This window comes from Fusarium coffeatum, assembly GCF_003316985.1.
Source record: "Fusarium coffeatum strain FIESC_28 chromosome Unknown BRIP53273_contig_235, whole genome shotgun sequence".
Classification (NCBI taxonomy): Eukaryota; Fungi; Ascomycota; class Sordariomycetes; order Hypocreales; family Nectriaceae; genus Fusarium; species Fusarium coffeatum.
This window is the reverse complement of record NW_022158027.1, coordinates 12028-32603: the sequence shown is the minus strand read 5'-3', so window position 1 is coordinate 32603 and position 20576 is coordinate 12028. Positions and strand designations below refer to the sequence as shown.

At 47.9% G+C, this 20576-nt stretch overlaps 5 protein-coding genes across 5 annotated transcripts; 4 read left to right on the top strand and 1 right to left on the bottom strand.

Moving 5' to 3' along the window:
* Positions 1-418: 418 nt before the first annotated feature.
* FIESC28_09315 (uncharacterized protein) lies at positions 419-3021 on the top strand (the record flags this gene model as incomplete). Its single annotated transcript, XM_031163452.1, has 7 exons — positions 419-514; positions 577-641; positions 686-764; positions 975-1330; positions 1383-2508; positions 2566-2739; positions 2806-3021. 7 exons carry the CDS (start codon positions 419-421, stop codon positions 3019-3021), a joined length of 2112 nt encoding a protein of 703 aa, XP_031012486.1.
* Positions 3022-3767: 746 nt separating this feature from the next.
* FIESC28_09314 (uncharacterized protein) lies at positions 3768-6511 on the top strand (the record flags this gene model as incomplete). Its single annotated transcript, XM_031163451.1, has 6 exons — positions 3768-4317; positions 4362-4701; positions 4748-4872; positions 4971-5824; positions 5886-6376; positions 6427-6511. The coding sequence occupies 6 exons, from the start codon at positions 3768-3770 to the stop codon at positions 6509-6511; spliced, it is 2445 nt and encodes an 814-aa protein (XP_031012485.1).
* A 411-nt stretch (positions 6512-6922) lies between these two features.
* Positions 6923-10816, top strand: FIESC28_09313 (uncharacterized protein; the record flags this gene model as incomplete). Its single annotated transcript, XM_031163450.1, has 5 exons — positions 6923-7904; positions 7957-8169; positions 8227-8779; positions 8834-10757; positions 10811-10816. 5 exons carry the CDS (start codon positions 6923-6925, stop codon positions 10814-10816), a joined length of 3678 nt encoding a protein of 1225 aa, XP_031012484.1.
* Positions 10817-11315: 499 nt separating this feature from the next.
* Positions 11316-14494, bottom strand: FIESC28_09312 (uncharacterized protein; the record flags this gene model as incomplete). Its single annotated transcript, XM_031163449.1, has 5 exons — positions 11316-12671; positions 12973-12996; positions 13121-13679; positions 13729-14370; positions 14484-14494. 5 exons carry the CDS (start codon positions 14492-14494, stop codon positions 11316-11318), a joined length of 2592 nt encoding a protein of 863 aa, XP_031012483.1.
* A 775-nt stretch (positions 14495-15269) lies between these two features.
* Positions 15270-19070, top strand: FIESC28_09311 (uncharacterized protein; the record flags this gene model as incomplete). Its single annotated transcript, XM_031163448.1, has 6 exons — positions 15270-15608; positions 15703-16180; positions 16227-16400; positions 16447-16471; positions 16517-17095; positions 17147-19070. 6 exons carry the CDS (start codon positions 15270-15272, stop codon positions 19068-19070), a joined length of 3519 nt encoding a protein of 1172 aa, XP_031012482.1.
* Positions 19071-20576: the final 1506 nt, after the last annotated feature.

The following is a 20576-nucleotide window of genomic DNA, read 5'->3' as shown; positions in this document are numbered from 1 at the left end:
AACTACAGTGCTCGGCTATGCAGCTGGCTTGGTTGAAACATGAGTCCTTTCAGCCGCTGCAGTCAGCACCACATAGCCTATCACATTTTCGCACATCTCGTTGACCGAGAAGCCACATTGTGCCACATGACCACAACAATTGTATTTATCCACAGCCTGGTCCTCTGTTGTGAGCATAAGAATGTCTGAAATAATAATGTCTTGTTATGTCAGTGGGCAGGTCAGCTGTGCGCTGTCGCGGAGTGTCTCACCGGATGTATCAACACATCTTGAGGCTCTGCGGGGCATTTTCTGGATTCGAGGCTCCCGGAAGTTGTTCCCCGTCCATATAAACCCGACATGTTGCCCGGAGTCAGCCTAGCAGCAGTCTATCAAGAATCTGCCTTGCGCCCGACCTCTCCCTTCTCACTTATCAATCATGACCGAGTGTTCGTATCCTGACTACCTCCTCAAAGGCACTGTCCTCCAGAATTGGCTGCGTAACAAGTACAACGATGGTACAATCCTAGTTGAGGTACATCCACCGCATGAACAAGTAACATTAACATTAACATTAAAATTAACGTTCGAATCTAGTCCAAGAATGGGCAGTACGTTTTTACATTGCCTAATGGCGCAGAGTTGACCGCTGTTCGTTTCACGTTGATGTTTTGATACGCGATCGACAGCTAATTGTTTTTTAAAGGATGACCGACGCGAGATTGGACGGCTTCGTGCACCCAATCCTACGAAGTGATAGTGGCTCAACTACTGGTTGGTGCGCTGTGAGTGCGCTATGAGTGCGCTGTGGGTGCGCTGGAATGCGAAGGCTAACTGGGCCTGCTGAAACAACAACAATTGTAGTGAACTCGCATAGCTTACCTACTACAGACAGTTGCTATACCAGCCTTGTTGTTTATTTGCTACTATTATTTTGAAGTATATATAAACATCTTGACGAGGCAGCAATATAATATTCTATCAATTGATTCAAGCTCGTCTCTTACATATATATTGCCACAGCTATGATGAACAACTATGATATGCTCAAGAAGAGCTGTCGGGAACCACTACGCTACCCCTCCAACCTTGAATGGTCATGCCAGCGCAACAGCACCCTACAGGAGTACCAATCTTCTATCGCCGCTAAAAAGAATGATCTCTTTCTCGGTAGCAATGAAGAAATTTACATTATTGAACCGAACTCTCTAGATGAAGATGGATATTTACCAATCCCCCAGATGGACGACACTTTCACCTTGTCAGCCTTCAAACAAGAAGTTGTCCGATCGCCCGCCGATCTACAAAAGCATCTACTGAAAAACCGCAAGGATCCTCATTTCTGTCTCATGTATTTCCGCCTACAGGGTCCCAGCAAAGTCTCCGATGCTGATTATTTGTAGCTTCCTTCAATCAGCTCATTCACGTTCCGAACTCAACTGTTCGCACGAAAGCTTTGCTACTCTGTCGTCTTTTTATCAGATACCAGCAAGCTTCCTAGACTTCGCCACATCATTTGGATACACGGACCAGCCACTAGACTATCACATGACAGGCTTCTCCGGCGACGACACTTTGGACACACCCAAGTCTAAAAGAGTTGAAATCCCAGAGCTGGGTCGTTCAGGGTGTGACCATACTACGCAATATTTGTTACGCGCCGTCGAGCGCTCCATCAACTCCTCGAATGAGGTCAACTGGAACATTCGTCAAATGGCTGTCCATCATAAATACGACTTTGTGAACGGCCGATCGCTATGGGTAAACATAAAAACAAACAAGGTAATGTTGGGTCGCGTCAAGGAAGCTCTAGAGGATGAAAAGATCCCCATCCCGTGCTCAGAAGATGGCCTATCAGATTCCTTCGCGGCGAACATGCTCATCCACCTTATCCATTTAGAGTGGTGTGACGAGTCCTGGCGAGATTGCATAAACAGCTTCGAGGAACAAATGCGGACGGTGTTGGAAAAGGCAAAGACAGCTCGCTTCGATGAAAAACCTGATTTACCGGCCAATCTCAAGCGAGTATTGACGGGAACCATGAAGGATACGAGTTCAGCTCCAGTGGGTCTTGTCTCAGGCAGAATTAACCAAGGCCCCCAGAACGGTCTCCTCAAGTCGTGTTGGTCGCTCTTTACTGGTGCCAAGCAAGAGTCCTGCACACCTGTGCAACCTGTGGCGCCAGAGAAAGCGGGGCAACCAGAGACAGTCGAGAGCAATGATGCAGGCAAGCAGCTCGAGACTTTGATGGCATTCTCGTTCAAGGATGTACAGAACCTGTACTGGATGGGAGAGCAACTCGAGAGCTTCTGTCTTGTGATAAAGCTAAATCGCCAGACACTTCGTGATATCGCCGAGCACTATCAGGACTTGGCAAGTCGGGACGACTTTCCCCAGGACATCAGAACATCCTGCAAGGGGCACCTGGCATCGTTCTTCAGAAAGATACATCGGATTGACAAGAACCTCGAGATTCGGTTAACTCAAATCGAATCTCTTTTGTCATGGTTGCGCGAAGGGAAAGCATTGGTAAGGCCTTTATTTACTCTTTTCGAAAAAAGTCCTGCTGATAATTACTCCCTGCAGTTCGACGGTATACTGCAATACCGCAGTGTACAAGTCAGTCTCATCTTCACTGACAACTCCCAAGCTCAGTCTCAAAAGATGGAGCGGATTGCCGATAAGACGGAGAAGGAAACAATATCCATGCACGTCATAACATGTGTCACACTTGCATTTCTGCCTGGAACATTTGTCGCCGTCAGTCTCTTCCTTGTTTGGTTGTATCTTTCAGGCAGGCTGTGCTGACACGTGTATCCCTTGCAGGCATTTTTCCAGAGTGGGCTTGTTGCAGTGGATGAAGACGCCAATGATGTCAATAACGCTGTGACCTTGCACTCGGGGGCTTTCAAGGTATTTGCCATGATCTGTTTTCCTCTCATGGCCTTTACCTTCCTACTGTGGGTTTTTGTGTTTAAGTTTCTGGTCAAGAGGTCCAGCCGACCGAGCGAGGACGAGGAAAAAACTGTGTCAAAGGATTGAGAGAGGTCTATTTTACTATGGTATACCAGTTTATAATCTATCTATTAAAGGATGCAGATAAATCCCCTCCAAACGTCCATTTCATCTGAAGGTCATAAATGCACTTGATGAAATTGAATGATTGAGCTTAATCCACTTTATTGGGAAGTGTAGGACTCTTTCCCCAATTTTTCCAGAGAGCCTTTCTTGAGGGCCCCGTAAGGCGTCCAAGGCATTTTGCAGGGCCTGTCAACACTGCCTCTTCCCCCCACATGATCTGCCTTCTGCTCCTTCTGCTGTGTGATGATTTAACGCCTTATGAACTGGAAAGTACCTGATAAGGCGGTAGACTGGTAACCTTAGCTGCTGGTTGGTCCCTTTGCCCGTCGAACTTAATAACTGACCATCCGTTGGTAGCTATCTAGGACTTAGCCACAAAAGTCATAAAGCCTCAGCCCTGTTGTTTCTCTTGGCAAGAAGGTTAAACTGAGGCGCAGCGAAGATTGAAAGTGCCTATCTGGGGACAATTACCGTAGTCGACGGCCAAAGGACAATCCTTTCTGCCCTGTATATTACTTCCATCGTTTATATAATACCTCTAGACAACCCTTTCAAGTCTTTGGAGCGAAACACAAACCTCAGCCTCTAATACCGGCAGAGTACATTGTTATTGACTTACTTTACTTCCCACAAGTCCTGATATCTCCGTACCAGGCCCCAGCCACATGTACCATTGTTGAAAGGCGCAGCACCCCCCTTTATCTGCGATGTATGATCCGTACACCCCAATCATCACTTCGCAACCATTGGAGGATTTCCGTCAACATGTTAGGGAAAACCTTGTGAAAGGTGTCAATGGAGAAGGCGATGAAGTCGACTTTGTCCCACCGTCAGCGTTGACCAATTATTGGTCCCGCGACAGGGTTGACACCATACTGGGCTGTGAACAGTCCAACAGTGAAATGATCGTCAGTTCCTTCTCTCATGTCTTCTCTATTCTAGTGTACATTGGCCAGCCCCAAGAAATCACCTGGTTCTGCAAACACCGCGGATATCTCGACGACGTCAAGCTACCTTTTTACAATTCATCATTCCCACGTGCTTGTCGGTGGACCGATAGCTTCTTGGCGACCCAGTGGATGTTCATTCCATTGATACTCACGGGTGATAAAATCTTCAACCGGGTCTTGCCACCTCAAACCATCCTCCCTGTGAACTATGTCAAGCCTCTCACAAAGCACTTTGACGGGCAGGACACAGCCACCCTTTGGGAGGTAAAAGTACATCCAGAGGCCAACAAGGTCACATCAGAGGCACGTTATACCAGGATCAACATTTGGAACTTGACTGCTGACTTGAAGAAAAGGGTCAGCCTGTTGTATTCAAGATCTTCGAAGGGTCTGACGCCGAGAAGCTTTTCAACGACGAGACAAATGTTCATCTGAAGCTTCGTGCCAGGCATAATCATTATATCACAAAACACTTTGGATCCTTTTCATTTGAAGGGAAGCACAAATGCATCATCGTCCTTGAATATGCGGCAGGCGGTTCTCTCCAGGACTTCCTCCAGAAGACCGATCCACCTGTCACGCGTGAGGACATTATACTGCTATGGAGTCGACTAATAAAGCTACTTGATGGCCTTCATGTGCTGCACGGACTTCATAAACCTGATGGGCCTTCTAATTGGTTTCTTGCAGGGTATGTACATAACCATGCGAATGGATATGGATGCTAACAGACACAGGATTCATCAGGATATCCAGCCCGCCAACATCTTGGTCTTCCCACAAGGTGGCAGTGATTCCCGTTTCGACGTCAAGTTCAAACTTACAGACTTTGGGCTGACCGAATTCGGACGAGTGTCATGTGGTAAAATTGCCACAGTGAACAGAGGGAATAGAATGTATAGCAAGTATCATCTTGTATCACTTTCACGATAACTGGAATCTAACCTTGATAATGCACAGTTGCTCCAGAGAGCTTTGCGAACTATTCAGTACAGCTCGCTGTCCAGACCAATGTTTCACCTGTCGCAGATATTTGGGCCATCGGCGCTGTCTTTAGTGACGCGCTCATCTGGTCAATCTGTGATGAGGGAGGTCGAGAGAAGTATCGACTGAGAAGGCAAGCGGAAATTGCATCACAACCGCACTTTAAGGAACGAGGTATAGATGCATGCTTTCACAACACGGAAGGGCGGTTGAAAGCCGTCGACAACTTCCATCGCTTTGCTCTGGATAACAGACGGATAAGAGACAACGTGTCCGAGTATATGAGCAGTTTGATTTTGGATTTCATGCTCGTCGATCAAACAGAACGATTGACCGCTATGCAGATCAAGACACGAGCAGACAAGTGGCTGAAAGGCATCCAGGATGGCCCAACAGACCGAGGTGATTGTCCCCCGCCAAGTCATGGGTTGACCAGGGAGCAAACAAATGATATATCAGTCCTCCCCCAATCGCCATCTCACCATGGAGACGAACTCCAACATGTAACAAGGCGACGAACCGTTCCCGCAGGGCGGAGCGACTTCTTTGCCAAGGATTCATTGTACACTGATCCAGATGCCGCTTTTGACGAGCCACCTACACCTCCCTTTCCTCAAACACAACCACCTTCACAGGTAGCCGAACAGCCCATACGGTCAACAGGCATAGTAACTATCGAAAGCGTATATGCCCTGATGGAGACGCCTAGTCGAAGACGTTCTGTGCTTTCGCCACTATCACCTCGACCGGACAAGTCAACAGTCATCATGGATCTGCCGGGGATGGAAGACGCGCGTCGTAAGATTAAGGCCTATAATGGACGAGATCAGGTCAGTAGTGACGGCTTTTCAATCTCGATATTTCCTCACCGATGATACTGACCACTCACAGGTCATGGTGATAGATGATTACAGCTCTATGCAACCGCACATGGAACAGGTCAAGAAGGGGGCCAGAGTGGTCAGTTACGTGGCCAAAACAGCCGACGATAACGGAATGGAAGTTTATGCTGCGTCCGAAGCCGCAAGAAAGCCACGCATATGCACGACGAGTACGCAGATCGAGAAAGAGATCGGTAAAATGAAGACAGTTGAGGGAAAATGCGACATGGGCGCCTGTCTCAACCATATCCTCGACAAGGTCCTTATCGATGGCAAGAAGGTCAAGCCTACCAGCATCTATATCTACACTGATGGGGCATGGGAGCCACGTACCAATGTCGAACAGGCAATCTACAGGGCCATCGATCACCTGATCGAAACTGGGCAACCCACCAGTACCCTGATGTTGCAATTCGTTCAATTTGGGCGCGATGAAAACGGCACAAGGCATCTGCGCTCCCTGGATGATGACTGCACAAAACAAGTGGGGTCTAAGACATAGTACGTCAGCATGGTCAAAGCGATAAAAATAATATAGCTAACCATCTTAGTGATATTGTCGATACGAGGCATTGCCATGATCCTGTTCCTAAAATTGTACTGGGAAGCATTTCGGCGTCTAATGATTGGGAGTAGAGCCTTGAAGGTAGTGGTAGTGTGGACCTTTTGATAGATACCCTTGCGCAAGCGTTTTTATTATAGATGGAGTGATTTGTTTAATTTGCTGTATAATCTAGAAAACAATTCTTGGGCTAGCTCATCGTATGCTGCCCTTGTGGTGATGTTGGACACTTTCTTTACTTCTTTTCTGCTTCAGGGAGCCTTTTTTGTAGAGGAAGGGTAGAAGAACAGTAAGCAGTGGCGTGATAGTGGACTGGCCTGCCGAGAGGTCAAAACACGCTGCATAGCTGCCCGACAAGTCAGGCACAACTGCAGCAGCGCGGCAGTGTGTCTACATAATCTCTCAGCCTGACTATTGATATTTGACACTCTCAGCTAACCTTGATATCCTGCATTCTCTTAACGTCTTGTGTCCCTCGTCCCAGAATGTCAAATCCGCACGATTATACGGTTGCTTGGATCTGTGCGGTGAGCACTGAACGTGTAGCTGCTGAAGCATTCCTCGACGAGAGCAACCATGAGCTGCCCGCATTTCGTTCTCCCCACGATAATAACAGCTACAAACTCGGAAAGATTGGGGGACACATGGTTGTCATTGCAGTTTTACCGGATGGTGAATATGGGACTTCGTCAGCAGCATGCGTTGCGAGGGACCTTTTGCATACTTTTCCCAATGTTAGGATTGGCCTTATGGTCGGTATCGGAGGCGGCGCACCCAGCAACAAACACGATATTCGCCTCGGAGATATCGTTGTTGGTGCTACTTGCGGAGGGAAGAGCGGTGTGTTACAATATGACTTTGGCAAGGCAATCCAAAATCAGCCTTTGGAAATGACTAGATTTATGAACCAAGCGCCCAGTATCTTGCGAACGGCAATCGCTGGATTGAGAGCCCGCCATGAGATAGACGGTCACGATATACAAGATGCTATTGAGCAAGCACTGGCTAAGAAGCCACGCCTACGAAAGAAGTATAAGCTGCCGGGCCACGAGAACGACAGACTGTACCAGAGTCATATCATCCATCAAAACGGCAGCTGCCCAGAGAACTGTGGAGATGGTGAAAGCGTCTTGGTCGCTCGACCTGAGCGAACTGACGAAGACGATGACCCGACAATCCACTATGGTGCCATTGCATCGGCGGATAAGCTCATGAAAGATGCAAATATCCGCGATAGGCTTGCACGAGAGCACGGTGTGCTTTGCTTTGAGATGGAGGCCGCTGGGCTGATGAATCATTTCCCGTGTCTTATAATTCGAGGCATCTGTGATTACTCAGATACACACAAGAACGATCAGTGGCAAGGCTACGCAGCAATGGTGGCAGCGGCCTACGCGAAAGACCTTCTTCTACGGATTGTTCCAAGCAGCATTGAGAACGAAAGGAAGATAGCTGATATCCTCTCAAGTTAGTTGGAAGCATGCCATGATAGACAGATAAACACTAATTCTATCGGCAGATTTGGAAGGATCGGTCAACAATGTAAATGAAGAACTTAAACCAATTTCCAGAATCATCCACACGAGGCATGATCGGGTCATTCTGGAGTGGCTGACTAGTCATGACTATGCTATTTCTCACAAAGACATCTTCACAAAAGCAGAACCCGGGACGGGCCAATGGTTCCTGGAGTCTCAAGCCTTTCAAACATGGCTCAACAATGACGCGCAAAGTATGCTATGTTGTGGGAACCCAGGAACTGGAAAAACTATCATCACTTCAATGGTAGTGAATCATCTCCTCACGGAATTCCGGCAAATGCCAGATGTTGGCATTGCGTATATCTACTGCAATTACCAGCGACATACCCAGCAAAGGGCCACCGATATACTTTCTAGTCTCCTGAGACAACTTGCTCAGACACAATCCCCTCTTCCCACGAGCGTCCAAGATCTATATAAGGGGCACGAAAGGTTTCGAACACAGCCGACCCTTAAACAGATTTCGGAAGCTCTCTCCTTGGTAGCAGGGGAATTTTCTAAGGTTTACATCGTCATTGATGCTCTGGATGAATGCAATGCGACTGATAACACTCGAGTGACGGTTCTTCGGGAGATATACCGCCTTCAAAAGCATATGACTGTTAATATCTTCGCCACATCAAGGCCGAACAAAGAGGTATCTAACGTCTTTGGTGGTAGCCTCACATTGGACATCACTGCAACTGACGATGATGTCCGCATGTATCTGGATACGCAGATCTCTTTGCAAGAGTCATTGATCATTGACAATCCATTGAAAGCTGAAATTAAAGATAAGATCGTCGCTATCGCGGATGGAATGTATGTCATTTATCATCTACATTTCCGCCAGCTCTATACTAATCTGCGACCTAGGTTCTTGCTTGCTTCGCTCCAGGCTGGTACTGTTCTGTCTCAGCCAACCAAGGGCGATTTGTTGGAAACCTTGGAAACTCTCACCAGGGGAGAACAGGGCTTAGATGATCATTATTATCAAGCGATGAATCGAATCCAAGACCAAGAGCCCAATCGAAAGGCGCTGGCTTTGAAGATATTGACTTGGATTGTACATTCCAAAAGACCACTCTTTTTACGGGAGCTCCAGCACGCTCTTGCCGTACGCAAGAACACGAAAGAGTTGGATCCGAATTTTATTCCCCATCCAGAAATCATTTTGTCTTTGTGCGCCGGTCTTGTTGTTCTTGATAAGGAGAGCACTGTAGTGCGTCTTGTCCATTACACAACGCAAGAATATTTTGAGCGAGAGCGAGAACGATGGTTCAAAGATCCGGAAACTGAGTTGACCATGACCTGCGTCACTTACCTCTCATTCGACATTTTTGGCAAGGCTGATCGCAAGGTATACGCCAAAGAATACTCTGATGGCTACAGTTATTGTCCGACTGATCTCGAGGTAAACCTCGAGGAACATCCATTTTACTTTTACTCGGCCCATCACTGGGGAAATCATGCCCAGTCAGCTACAGCACAGGTCAATGAGTTACTCCTTTATTTCCTTATGTCCGATTCCCATGTTAACGCCTCCGGCTATGCGATAATGCCTCGTCTTGATGGCGATAGCCTCCGCCTAGCTGTGACGACTTCAGGCATGCACCTTGCGGCGTACTTCGGTTTGTCGTCACTTGCGCGCTGTCTGCTTGATAGAGGCTTTGCTCCAGATCAAATGGACAGTGGCCATCGAACCCCCCTATCATATGCAGCTGAGTATAAGCAAGAGACGATCGTAAGGCTGTTGCTCGCAAGGGACGACGTGGATCCAGACTCCCCATCAGCAGACGGCGAAACACCACTTATGCTGGCCGTCATGAATGGACACAAGGCCATTTTCGAACTAATCTCGGAACGTTCTGACATTAGAATCAACAAGTGGGACACATATGGAAAAACAGCCCTTCACTGGGCAGTAACAGCGAGGGATAAATCTATCGTAGCTCGGTTACTTGAGAGAGGTGCGGACTTGGAGATGGAGGATAGTCAGGGCCAAACAGTACTTTCAGTTGCTGCGGGGAATGGTGATACCAGCATGGTTTCATTTTTACTTCACAATGGTGCCAATTCGAATCCCAAACAAAAAGAAGGCAACAGGAAAACGGCGCTTGCTTTTGCTGCTCAAAATGGGCACGAGGAGGTCGTCAGGTTGCTTGTTAGTACTGAAGGCGTTGTGATTGACACGAAAGACAATATGGGGCGGTCTCCTCTAATCCACGCGGCTAGCTTAGGGCATGAGGGAATTGCCAGACTACTCTTGGACAGGGGCGCTAATCCGGAACTCAGAGACACGTATCGGTATGGCGGATATCCGCTACATCATGCAACCATAGGAGGGCATATGGGCGTTGTGATGCTACTCCTCCAGAGAGACGTCGATCCGGACCAGGTGGATAGGGACGGCAGAACCCCTTTCTCGTACGCTGCACAATTAGGCCACATAGAGATTGCGAAGCTCTTGCTGGCTAGTGCGAAAGTCGACCCCGACTCAAAGTGCAGTAATGAGTATGACGAGGGTCGAACACCATTATCATATGCTGCTGAGGGAGGTGATGAATCAATTGTTGAGTTTCTACTGGACACATGCGGGGTTGATCCCGACTCAAAGGCTACTGGTCGCGCAGCTGCTGGATGGACCCCATTGATGTACGCAGCTTCGACACAAAGAGTAGCAATCGTCAATATTCTACTTCGTACTGATAGGGTTGATCCCGACGCGAGGGCCTCCGATGCGCTATATATAGGTCGAACGCCATTATCATTTGCGGCCCAGGGGTGTGCTGAGGCTGTGGTAAGCCTGCTACTCGACACAGGCAAAGTTGATATTAACTCGACATGTCAAAGGGGTAATACGCCACTTTCTTATGCTACGGACTGGGCTATTAAATCTCTTTTACGTCTCAGCGGTGCTACATATAGCTAGGACATTTATCATGATCGTATATACTAGACATATAACAGTCAGCGTTCTGTGCATAGTCCTTAACGAACTTTGTCGTTGAATGCAAGATTTCTGCCTGGTCGTATTGTAATTAAAGTCTGGGTCTATGTATAAAGAAATGGTTCTTAGTGTACAATCATCGATCGTATTCATCTTCAATAATACAATAAGCTTCCACTTCAGCAATACAAGTTCCCGCCCCAGGCGTAACAGCAATAGGAAAGCCCCCATAATCAGGATCATCATTAGGCATCATCATAAACTCCCCATGCCTCGTCTCATCACCATTCAGTATCCTCAAAGTCTTCAACTCCCCATTCTCATCAACCTCCTTCTCCTCGCCGCGTAGAATACCGCCAAATGTAGCATCCTTACTCGCCGCCTTGAAGCGCGCATGGAAGCCGCGACCTACAAGTAGGAACTTGGAGTTGCCCAGATGAATGACCATGCCACCCCAGGGCCAGGCTTGCCGAAGACGAAACAACGCTCTACGATGACTTTGATGTCACCGAAGACACGGGTCCATTGCTCTGGCTTTTTCTCGCTTGGTTCTTCGTCGAAGAAGAACCCGAAGCGGTCTTCAGGTGCGGCGTTGGGAAGGAATTGTTTGGTTTGGTTGAGAAGCTTGAATTCTCGACCGATGATATCGGAGCCTGTGTCAATACCGAAGGGACTGGCGCCGAGAGCACCGTGGGTAGCGTAGGAGAGCCAGATACGTCTAGCTCCGTACTCATCGCGTCGCTGCTCGGGAATGAAGAGAGTATTTCCCTGCTCGGTATAGTTCTTGCACACAATCTCGTAGTCATGGAAATACATATCCGGTGCTATCAGGTCGAGAGATGGTGTGTTGAAACGCCAGATGTCCAAGACGTGGGGACACGGGCCGCCAGATGGGTAGATACCAGGCTGATCACCCCCACCGACCACAGCAGGGCCATCTCCGCCGAAGTCGATATCCGATGGTCCTTCGATGTTGAGCCATGTGTTCGTGTACAAGGGAATGGTATATTCTTTCTTTCCAGCTGCTGCAACACGTCCTACGTATGAGGAAATGAGATGGGCCATGAAAGCCTCATCGGCCGCTTGTCCTGCTCCGAAGAGAGACTGCCAGGTATGAGAGCCCGACGAAGGGACGTTGGGAACACGCTTCTTGAATCGCGAGTGGGTATCGGTTTGGCGGAGATGCTGGACAAGGTTTTCAGGAATGGGTTCAGCGAATGCTTTGTTCGCGCTGTTTGAACAATCACGAGAGTCACCAAGAACTCCCGTCTCGTTTTGAACTTGTACCATTAGAACGGTTTGATGCTCCGCGTCAACCTCCGCCAAGTGTCTCAACAAAGCAGCAAATGCTCGTGAGTCAGCTTCACATGCGGCATCGCAAAGCGGAGTAATCATCTCAAGAGTCCTCTTTACACCTCCAGCCTCGAGAACTTGAACTCTGGGAAATCTCTTAGGGTCTTTCCTGACCCAACCTGGTGTATATGTAGAAAGACCATTCTTGTACGTTCCGAACCAGAGGAGAACAAGCTTCATGTCATGCTCTCTTGCACCAGCGAGAACAGCGTCAAGCTCAGCAAAGTCGAATTGACCTTCAGCAGGCTCGATCATTTCCCATGCTACTGAACCAAGTAGAGTGTCGATGTGGTCGGCTTTCATTTTTGGCCAAACCTCACTCATGAATTTGGCTGAGCTGAGTGATGAATTGTGGAGCTCGCCTGGGAGCATGAGGAATGGTTCATTTTTGACGATGAGATGCACTGAGCTCTTGTCAGAGCGTCGCAGGTGAGGGTGTTTTGGGAAATGAGTTGCAGTCGTTTTGATGATAGTGTCCAAGAAGGATGATGAGACTGGTTTGTTTCCAGAGATCAAGATGGTTGAAATAGCTTTGCGATATTGATGGGGTGCAGGGTTAGCGGAGTAGAAGGTTGGTGGGTCAGATCATGAGTTCGGCTTCCAGTACGCTTATGTGCAGGGATCCTCGGATTTACTCCGCACTTTCTACGATAGCACGGAGAAATACGAACTGCCAATCGTGACTCGCAGGGTTACATCGCAAGGTACGTACTCCAGATTTGCTTCGGACCTTCTCCTATTCAGGTGTGTTGCAATTACATAGAGCCAGGCGCACCAAGCACTCCACTTCCTTGCCTACAATCCAGATCCTCCAATTTCCAAAGCAACCGCGCGATATTAATTTTCGCATCATCTCCAACCCCACCATGTTCTAGGTATGCAGCTCCGATGTCCCGGATTTTCGGAACAAGACTGCTGCCATTTGCGTGGAAGACGGTACTGGGTAGATGATATAGGATTTCCAACAAATCATCGATGATCTTTCCATGTTGCTTCGGGGTATCCTCTGTTGGTCCAAACTTTTGTAGAATATTGGATCGGATGTTGAGGCTGGTTACGAAGAGGTTGGCTATTTGACTATCATGCCCTTCTGTGACAGTAGCAGGGCGGGATAGACCGCCGCGCCATCGCAATTGGGGTGGAAGATCATCTAGAACTTTTTGGACTTTTATCAAGTATTTCGTGATTGTGGCTTGGGGATCAGTCTCTTTCGGCGTATGCTGCATGTTTTGCCATATGAGGAATAAATCGCTTAGTGAGTTAAGGCCGGGAATATAACTCGTGTCATTTCCATGCCAAGCCGATTCAAAAGCTGACGGCTCCATCTGATTATCCGACAGTGCTAATGACTTCGGGAATGTGTCCATACGCTCGGGACTGAGAAGACTGATTGGGAGCCGTCCAAAGATGTCCGCGCTACTGAAATGAAGTTAGCGCTAACCCATAGTTTGAGAGAGGGTTAGCATACCATGCGCTAGCGAATAGTAACCACATTAACCTCCTCAAAAGCTGTTGTTGAGCCTCATCATAGTCATGCAACCGGTAATAAACGAGGTACCTCGTCCCCGCAGCTGCGTCACTCAAAGCCTGATAGGCGCGCATACTACTCAGTCCTGATGGGCTGGTAGCGCTCATCGCCGTACCAATATGGTACAGTGCAATGCATCTGTCGACGCTGTAGCAATCTCGACCAAGCTGACTTTTGAGTAGTCCATGCGTATCGAGAAACTCAACGCAATAGTCTACCGTGATATGTCCATAGTCGCGTCTTGGAAGTGTTGCTTTCGTAGCTGCGCATAAACTGATGACAAGACCACAGAAGTCTGCGTCCGTGTCGCCCTCGCCTTGTTGAAGACGGCGGAGGAATTGGCGACGAAGATGGATGGGAGCTAGAGGATGGATCTCGTTGAACCAGTCTCCGTATAAACGCGCGATGATGGGTTCTGGGGCGAATGAGGAAAGCCAATTGCCTGTTTGGACGGCGGGAGTCGCGGCATGGAGACTTTGTGGCGATGTACTTGACTGGTGAGTCTCGGGTGATGAGATGATATTTGCTGCAGATGGTATGGCTGGAGATCCCGCAATTGGTCGTTGCACTTTCTGGGCATGTCTGTGATACGTCAGTATATCGACCCACCCAAACAAAAGTATTATCTTACTTGTTTGGAGGTCTCCGTTTCCTTCTGGGTCGATCATGAGTGCACTCTGAATCGAGAAACTCACAACCTCGGCATCGTTGCTGATTGGGTTCATACGTGCACCGCTGATGTTGTCAGTTATGAGGGGTAGATGTGACAGGTCCACATACTCGGATGTTTCTCGCTCGGGGTTAATTCTCCCACCCGAACTAACATCATGCTTAGTCTTCGACAACCCCGAGTTCTACTTTGTCTACATCGCTGTGTAAGTCACTCTGTCTATGCCATCCAGAATTTTTACTAACGTGCTGTTCAGTTTGGTTATCGAATGTCTCGTAATTTACTTCTTCTTCGTTGAGACAAAGGGCCCCCCCACTTTGGAGGAGATCGCTGTACTGTTTGATGGTGAAAAATCGGCTGCTAGTATCGCCAAGAGCCAGGCGCAGATGAAAGCCAAGGTAGCTGAAGTAGAGCACGCATAGACCCCCTTGAGTGCTACAATAGTCGTATGTAAAACCTTATATCAATTATTCTCGGCCTTTTTACCAGGCTTTTACAGAAGCGATTCCTATAACCCCTCCTCTTTTCATGATCGCTCAGCAATCTCCTCTGTAGCTCTCAAGGTCTGAGAACATCGGGAAACGGAGCTTATTGGGCCAGCTAGGTTCCAAAGTGATTGTTCACTGGCAAGATCTAGTTTCAACTAATACAATTAATTGGTTGGTGTGCATGCATGTCTCAGTTCGGAATATCTTCTCCGATTTATCCTTATTTTGTGCGACCTGCCTGTCTGCCTCGTGCGGCTGAAACCCCCATCTGACATGTGGTCAATGTCTTCTCCTCACAAAACTTCCTCAACTTCAAAGACGCGATGGAACTTATTGCGCGCGCCGCAAGATCGGCTGTAGCCGTCCCAAACTTGGCAGATGAAATCTTGCAAAATGCAATAAATTCATTTCGCACGGCTCTCACACCAGAGCAGCTTGCCGAGTTCAATAGTATTCAATCCGTACCTGATACAGACGCGGTTTTGGTTTTCACAGCTGAGCTCGATCTTCGACGACAAAGCCAAAAAGGCAAGAGTATCGCCAGCCGTCTGTTTCCTGTCCTTCAGGCGGTGCATAGTTTCATTGGCGTCATCGATACCTATGTGTCATCAAATCCTACTATTGCAGCGCTAGTTTGGGGAAGTGTGAAGATTACAATTCAGGTTTGTCTCCAATGGAAGATCCTAGCATTAAGCCAAACTGGCACTGCCTTCAATGCCGAGATACTAGCTAATATTAAACTGTCACTGCGAATAGATCATGCTAAACGCTGCATCTTATTATGAGGCGTTTGCTGAATTGTTCATGAATCTTGGCACCGTCTGCCCCAGGTTTGACCAATACCAAGCCCTGTTCCCGACATCTACACGCTTACAGGAAGCCCTGTGCAATTTCAACGCATCTATCATCCGGTGCTGCCAACGCGTTATTCAAATGCCCAAGGGTTCGAGCGGTTGGACGTCACCACTGAACCCTCTCAACCCAACATTCTGGCAGTCGTTCCAGCAGTCCTTCGAACCTAACCTGAAAGAGCTACGTGACAACAGCAAGAATGTCGAAAAGGAGATCAGACTCGCTCAGGCTGAGTCCGATCATCGCAATAGAGAGCTTCAAAAGCTAGAGAATGGTGAAGCAGAAAAGTCCAGGCGCTCTATGGGTCATTTTATGTCTCGCACGGAGACCCGGTTCGACAAAATGCATCAGTCACAGCTTGCTAGAGACGTGGAAATGGAAAGTGAGTGGGGAGATCCAAAACGCAATGCCCAGCTAAGAGAGATTAGGAGAGAGGAGACAAAGGCTTCTAGATTCCTTGTCTACTCATGACTATATGAAACCGCTAAAGCAGGCTCGCCAGAAGCGATATCCACAATCGGCAGGTTGGATTTTTGGAACACATGAATTCAAGAGATGGGCTGCAGCGGAAACGTCTCCTTTACTTTGGTGTTCTGGAAAAAGTAAGTGCTATCTATTGCTCTGGTTGAGCCACGCTGATTGGTGCAGTGGGATCAGGAAAGACAATTCTAGCGTAAGGATAAATGCTTTCATCCAATCTTGTTGCTGATAACTGTAGGGCGAGCGTAATCGACTTCCTCTTGACCGAGAGATCCCAGCATAAGCGTACTGTGACGTTTTTCTTCTCGCGGTTTGATGACCCAGAGTCACTGAGAGCTGAAGTTATTCTCCGAGCAGTTGCCAGGCAAATGGTTAATGTTGAAGATATCTCGAGTGACACGAAAGTGGCCTTGGAAGAAACCCAAAACGCTAATGGAGACGTCTTGAAAAGGGTCACTCAGCTCCTTGGATTTCTGCTTACCCAAAAACGACAACCGACATGGATAGTCATCGATGGCATAGATGAATGGCCTCGGGATGAGCGTCATGAGCTTATCGAGGCACTGTCGTCAATATTGGCGGCAGGCTCTGCGATTAAGCTGTTTGCTACCAGTCGAGATTATCCCGATTCTATCACTCAAAAAGCTTTTCCTAGCTTGCATCGGATGTCGATGAATTGCTCAGAGGCTCAGCGAGGTATGGCACAGCTTGTTGATCAGGCTGTGCAGAAATGCCTCGATGCTGAAGAACTACTGGTAAAAGACAAGGAACTCATTGCCGACATCAAGAAGACATTGACTCAAAATGCTGATGGAATGTATGACCTTCCGGGCCCTTCTGCGACCCATTTTCGTTGACCTTTTTCTAGGATTCTGTGGGTTACTCTTGTCCTGAGGGACCTCTGCGTTCAGCCGAATAACGAAAAGATACGAGATGCGATTTCCCTGAAGAATCTACCAAAAAGCCTAGCAGACGTTTTCAATCGGGCTCTGGTACGGATCATCTCTGAGGGAAAGGAGGAGACCATTCAAGCAATCCTTCCTTGGATAGTGGCGGCAAAACAACCACTCTCACTTTCCCAACTCCAAGAATGTTGTCTGATCCGCGTGCTTCAAAAGTACTCTATCGAAGACCGATACTTGAACGGCATTCATCTGATTGACTGCTGGTTTCAAGGGCTCGTCGAGGTCGATTATGAGACCAAAACGGTTCATTTTATCCATTCCTCAGTTCAAAAGTTCTTTCTTACGGCGCCGATCAAGTCAGCCTTTAATGATTTCTATATTAATATGGACGAAGCTGATCGATATATTGGAGAAATTGTTGTTACTTACCTGAACTTCAATGATTTCAAGAATACCTTAACTCGACAACGTCAAGCTCTACCACCAATCTCCCCAGAAGAAATCTGTCAGCAGGCCCTCAGTAATGAGTTCGGCTGGCGCAACTTCCTACTTCGTGGTCGCGGGGCACGGACTGCTGATATCGACGGGACTATTGCTGCGTGTACGCCAGCATCTGGTATAGCTTTTCATGAGACAATGGTTTTCCACCATCCGTTTCTTTCGTATGCTACGGCACATTGGCTTTCACACTCTGCTAAATTCGACCATCAGCAATGCCTCGTATGGCATCTTTGGACAAGTATGGTCATCAACGGGCATTTATTGGCTGCATCGCCCGTTTCCGAAGAACACCACCAAGCTATCGACGAAGTCCTTATCAACTGGGCGATGTCTACTGAACACTCTGCCCTCTTGCATATTGTGATCACCTTCAAAACACTTTTTGCGCAATTCCGAACGGCGATGTTTGAGTATGCTATTGACAAGAAGGACGTCGAACTGTTATCGCATATGCTCGAAACAGATATAGAGGGCTCTGAACTTAGCGGGTGGTGTTGTAGAGCGGCGCACTGTGGTCATGTTGAGATTATGAAGGTGTTTGTCAACGCAGGCGTGGACCTCGACGGCGGCAATGGTCGTCCCGAGAAGCGTCCTCTCATGGAAGCTATCAAGGCAGGACAGTTTGAAACCATGGAATACCTCCTCGGAGAAGGCATAAACCCCGACCTACCGACTCGTTCCTACCGGAATGCACTTGAACAAGCAGTAGATCTTGGTGGTTACAAGGGGGTTCAGGCTTGCGAGATACTGATCAGGGCAGGAACTCACATAGATGATACCGAATTATCAGGATATAGTATGACCGCCCTGCAAAGAGCTTGCAGAACATCTCAAGAAGAAGTTACAAATCTTCTCCTGAGGGCGGGCGCAAATCCCGATACAAGCCATATCCCACCTTTTGGATCGGGTGTTACACCTCTGGGACTTAGCATTCAAAACAGAGACATCAAAATCATCAACCTGTTACTTGCATCAGGCGCCGATGTCAACCGACGGCCGTCAGGAGGCTTCACGCCCCTTAGAACAGCTTGCTCCCTTATGCATCCAAGGTTGGACATCGTTGAGCTTCTCATCAACGCAGGAGCGGATATGAATGAAGAGCAAAGCTTTGAACTTTTGAAGATGGCAGTGAGGAGAAAATGTGGCGATTTGGTAAAACTACTAATAAGGGAGGGGGCCACCGTGAAGAGATATGTAGGCAGAGTTGATGATACTCCCTTGGCGATAGCTGCGAGAGAGGGTCTCTTCGAGATTATGCATATCCTACTAGATGGCGGTGTTCAAGTGGTATATTCTCAGCCCATCTTGGAATTGATACCTCGGGAACTCCAGAACGGCGAGGAGTACAAAAGAATTTCTAAGAGGTTGTGCGAGAGTAGTCGCTAACCCAGCGTTCATCGTTGATAGGCCACATAGGTAAATGTGCCAGTCACAGTAAGCAATAGTTATAGTACTACTGCAAGGCTCAATCCTGGAAGGACGGCTGAGAGAGTATCCAAATCCAATCCTCCTTTGGTTCAAGGACAATGTTTTCTCCTTTGGTGGCGTTACTATTGTTAGGATGGGCCAGATACGCACCGCGAGCACCGTGGAACTGGCTCACACCCCCTTGGTATTATTACATAGCTCGGTGTAGCCTTGTAAAGTTTCACTCGGTGCCGATGTCGGGAGACGAAAGGGCATCTCAGGCCGTCGGGAGGCCGGGCATATCCAACTGAACCCGCAGTATAGTTCGTCATGAGTGAAGATATCGCATGTTTCGGTATTGGTAGCTAAGTGACCTAAGATGGGTACAACATATTCGCAATAATCAGAGATTGGGAGTCGAGAAACACACAAAGGCCACCGAATTAATTGTTAGTGGGACAATTCTTGTTAAAGAAAGGAAAGGTGTACCAGGTTACAGGTAAAAGTCATTGATAATTAACAGGAAAAATAACTACAGTAAATAAAAAGAAATCTAACGATCGGGGTAATTAAAGCCATGGGGACTCCATTCAATTTCACTACGCGATGCAAAGATATGGCAAGCAAAAATACGGTTACGTTCACGATTACACGCGATTACGTTTGCGCATTTTACACAGTCATAGCCACTATCACAGTCAGTCACAGTCAGTCACAGCCACAGCCGAGGTCACCTATGGACCTGACAGACTACTGACTCCCTACTGTGGACTATGGACTGTAGGCTATGGGCTATGGGCTATGGGCTATGAACCACATTTTTAGACCCCAGCGTCCGTTCGAACCCCAGACTCCTAGCTACGAAACCCAAATCGTACGCCTGCAATCTTTGACCACTGCGACACACCATAGAGCTACATACGCTATCTACAGAGGGGATGGTGAGTTTAAAGCTTATATAGCTTACTCTCCTGGCTCCCCTCAGGCTGCCGCTGACTTACTGGGCCTATCATATGGTGGCCACCTGAACTTTCAAGAGGTGCCCCATGGGAGCTCCCCACCCATCCTCAGGCAGAAATCCCGCGTCCCATCCTTCCTACAAAGAATGCTTTTTCGACGACTCATGATGCGCGTCTTGAAGTGAGACATGCTAAGAGCCACCAGCCATTCAGTCTAGTGGCGCACTCTCTTCTAGGTACTGTGTGATGGCATTGTTCCATGCATTTTTGATCGCAAGCTCAACATTGCACCGCTGGAACCGCTTTGTACTTTTGCTTGTCACCGAGGTCTGTGAATACAGTCAGCATGCGGGCTTACATTGTGCCGGGCCCTCTTCGAAACTGTAAAAGTGATTTGCCCTTAGGTTCTCACGGCACAGCCCTATGGTCACTTCTAGAAGGTTTTGAAGATGGACATATGGTGTTGATGAAAAACTCAAATTGATTGAAGTAAAACACTAAAAAGAACTGACACCTCCTCTTTGGT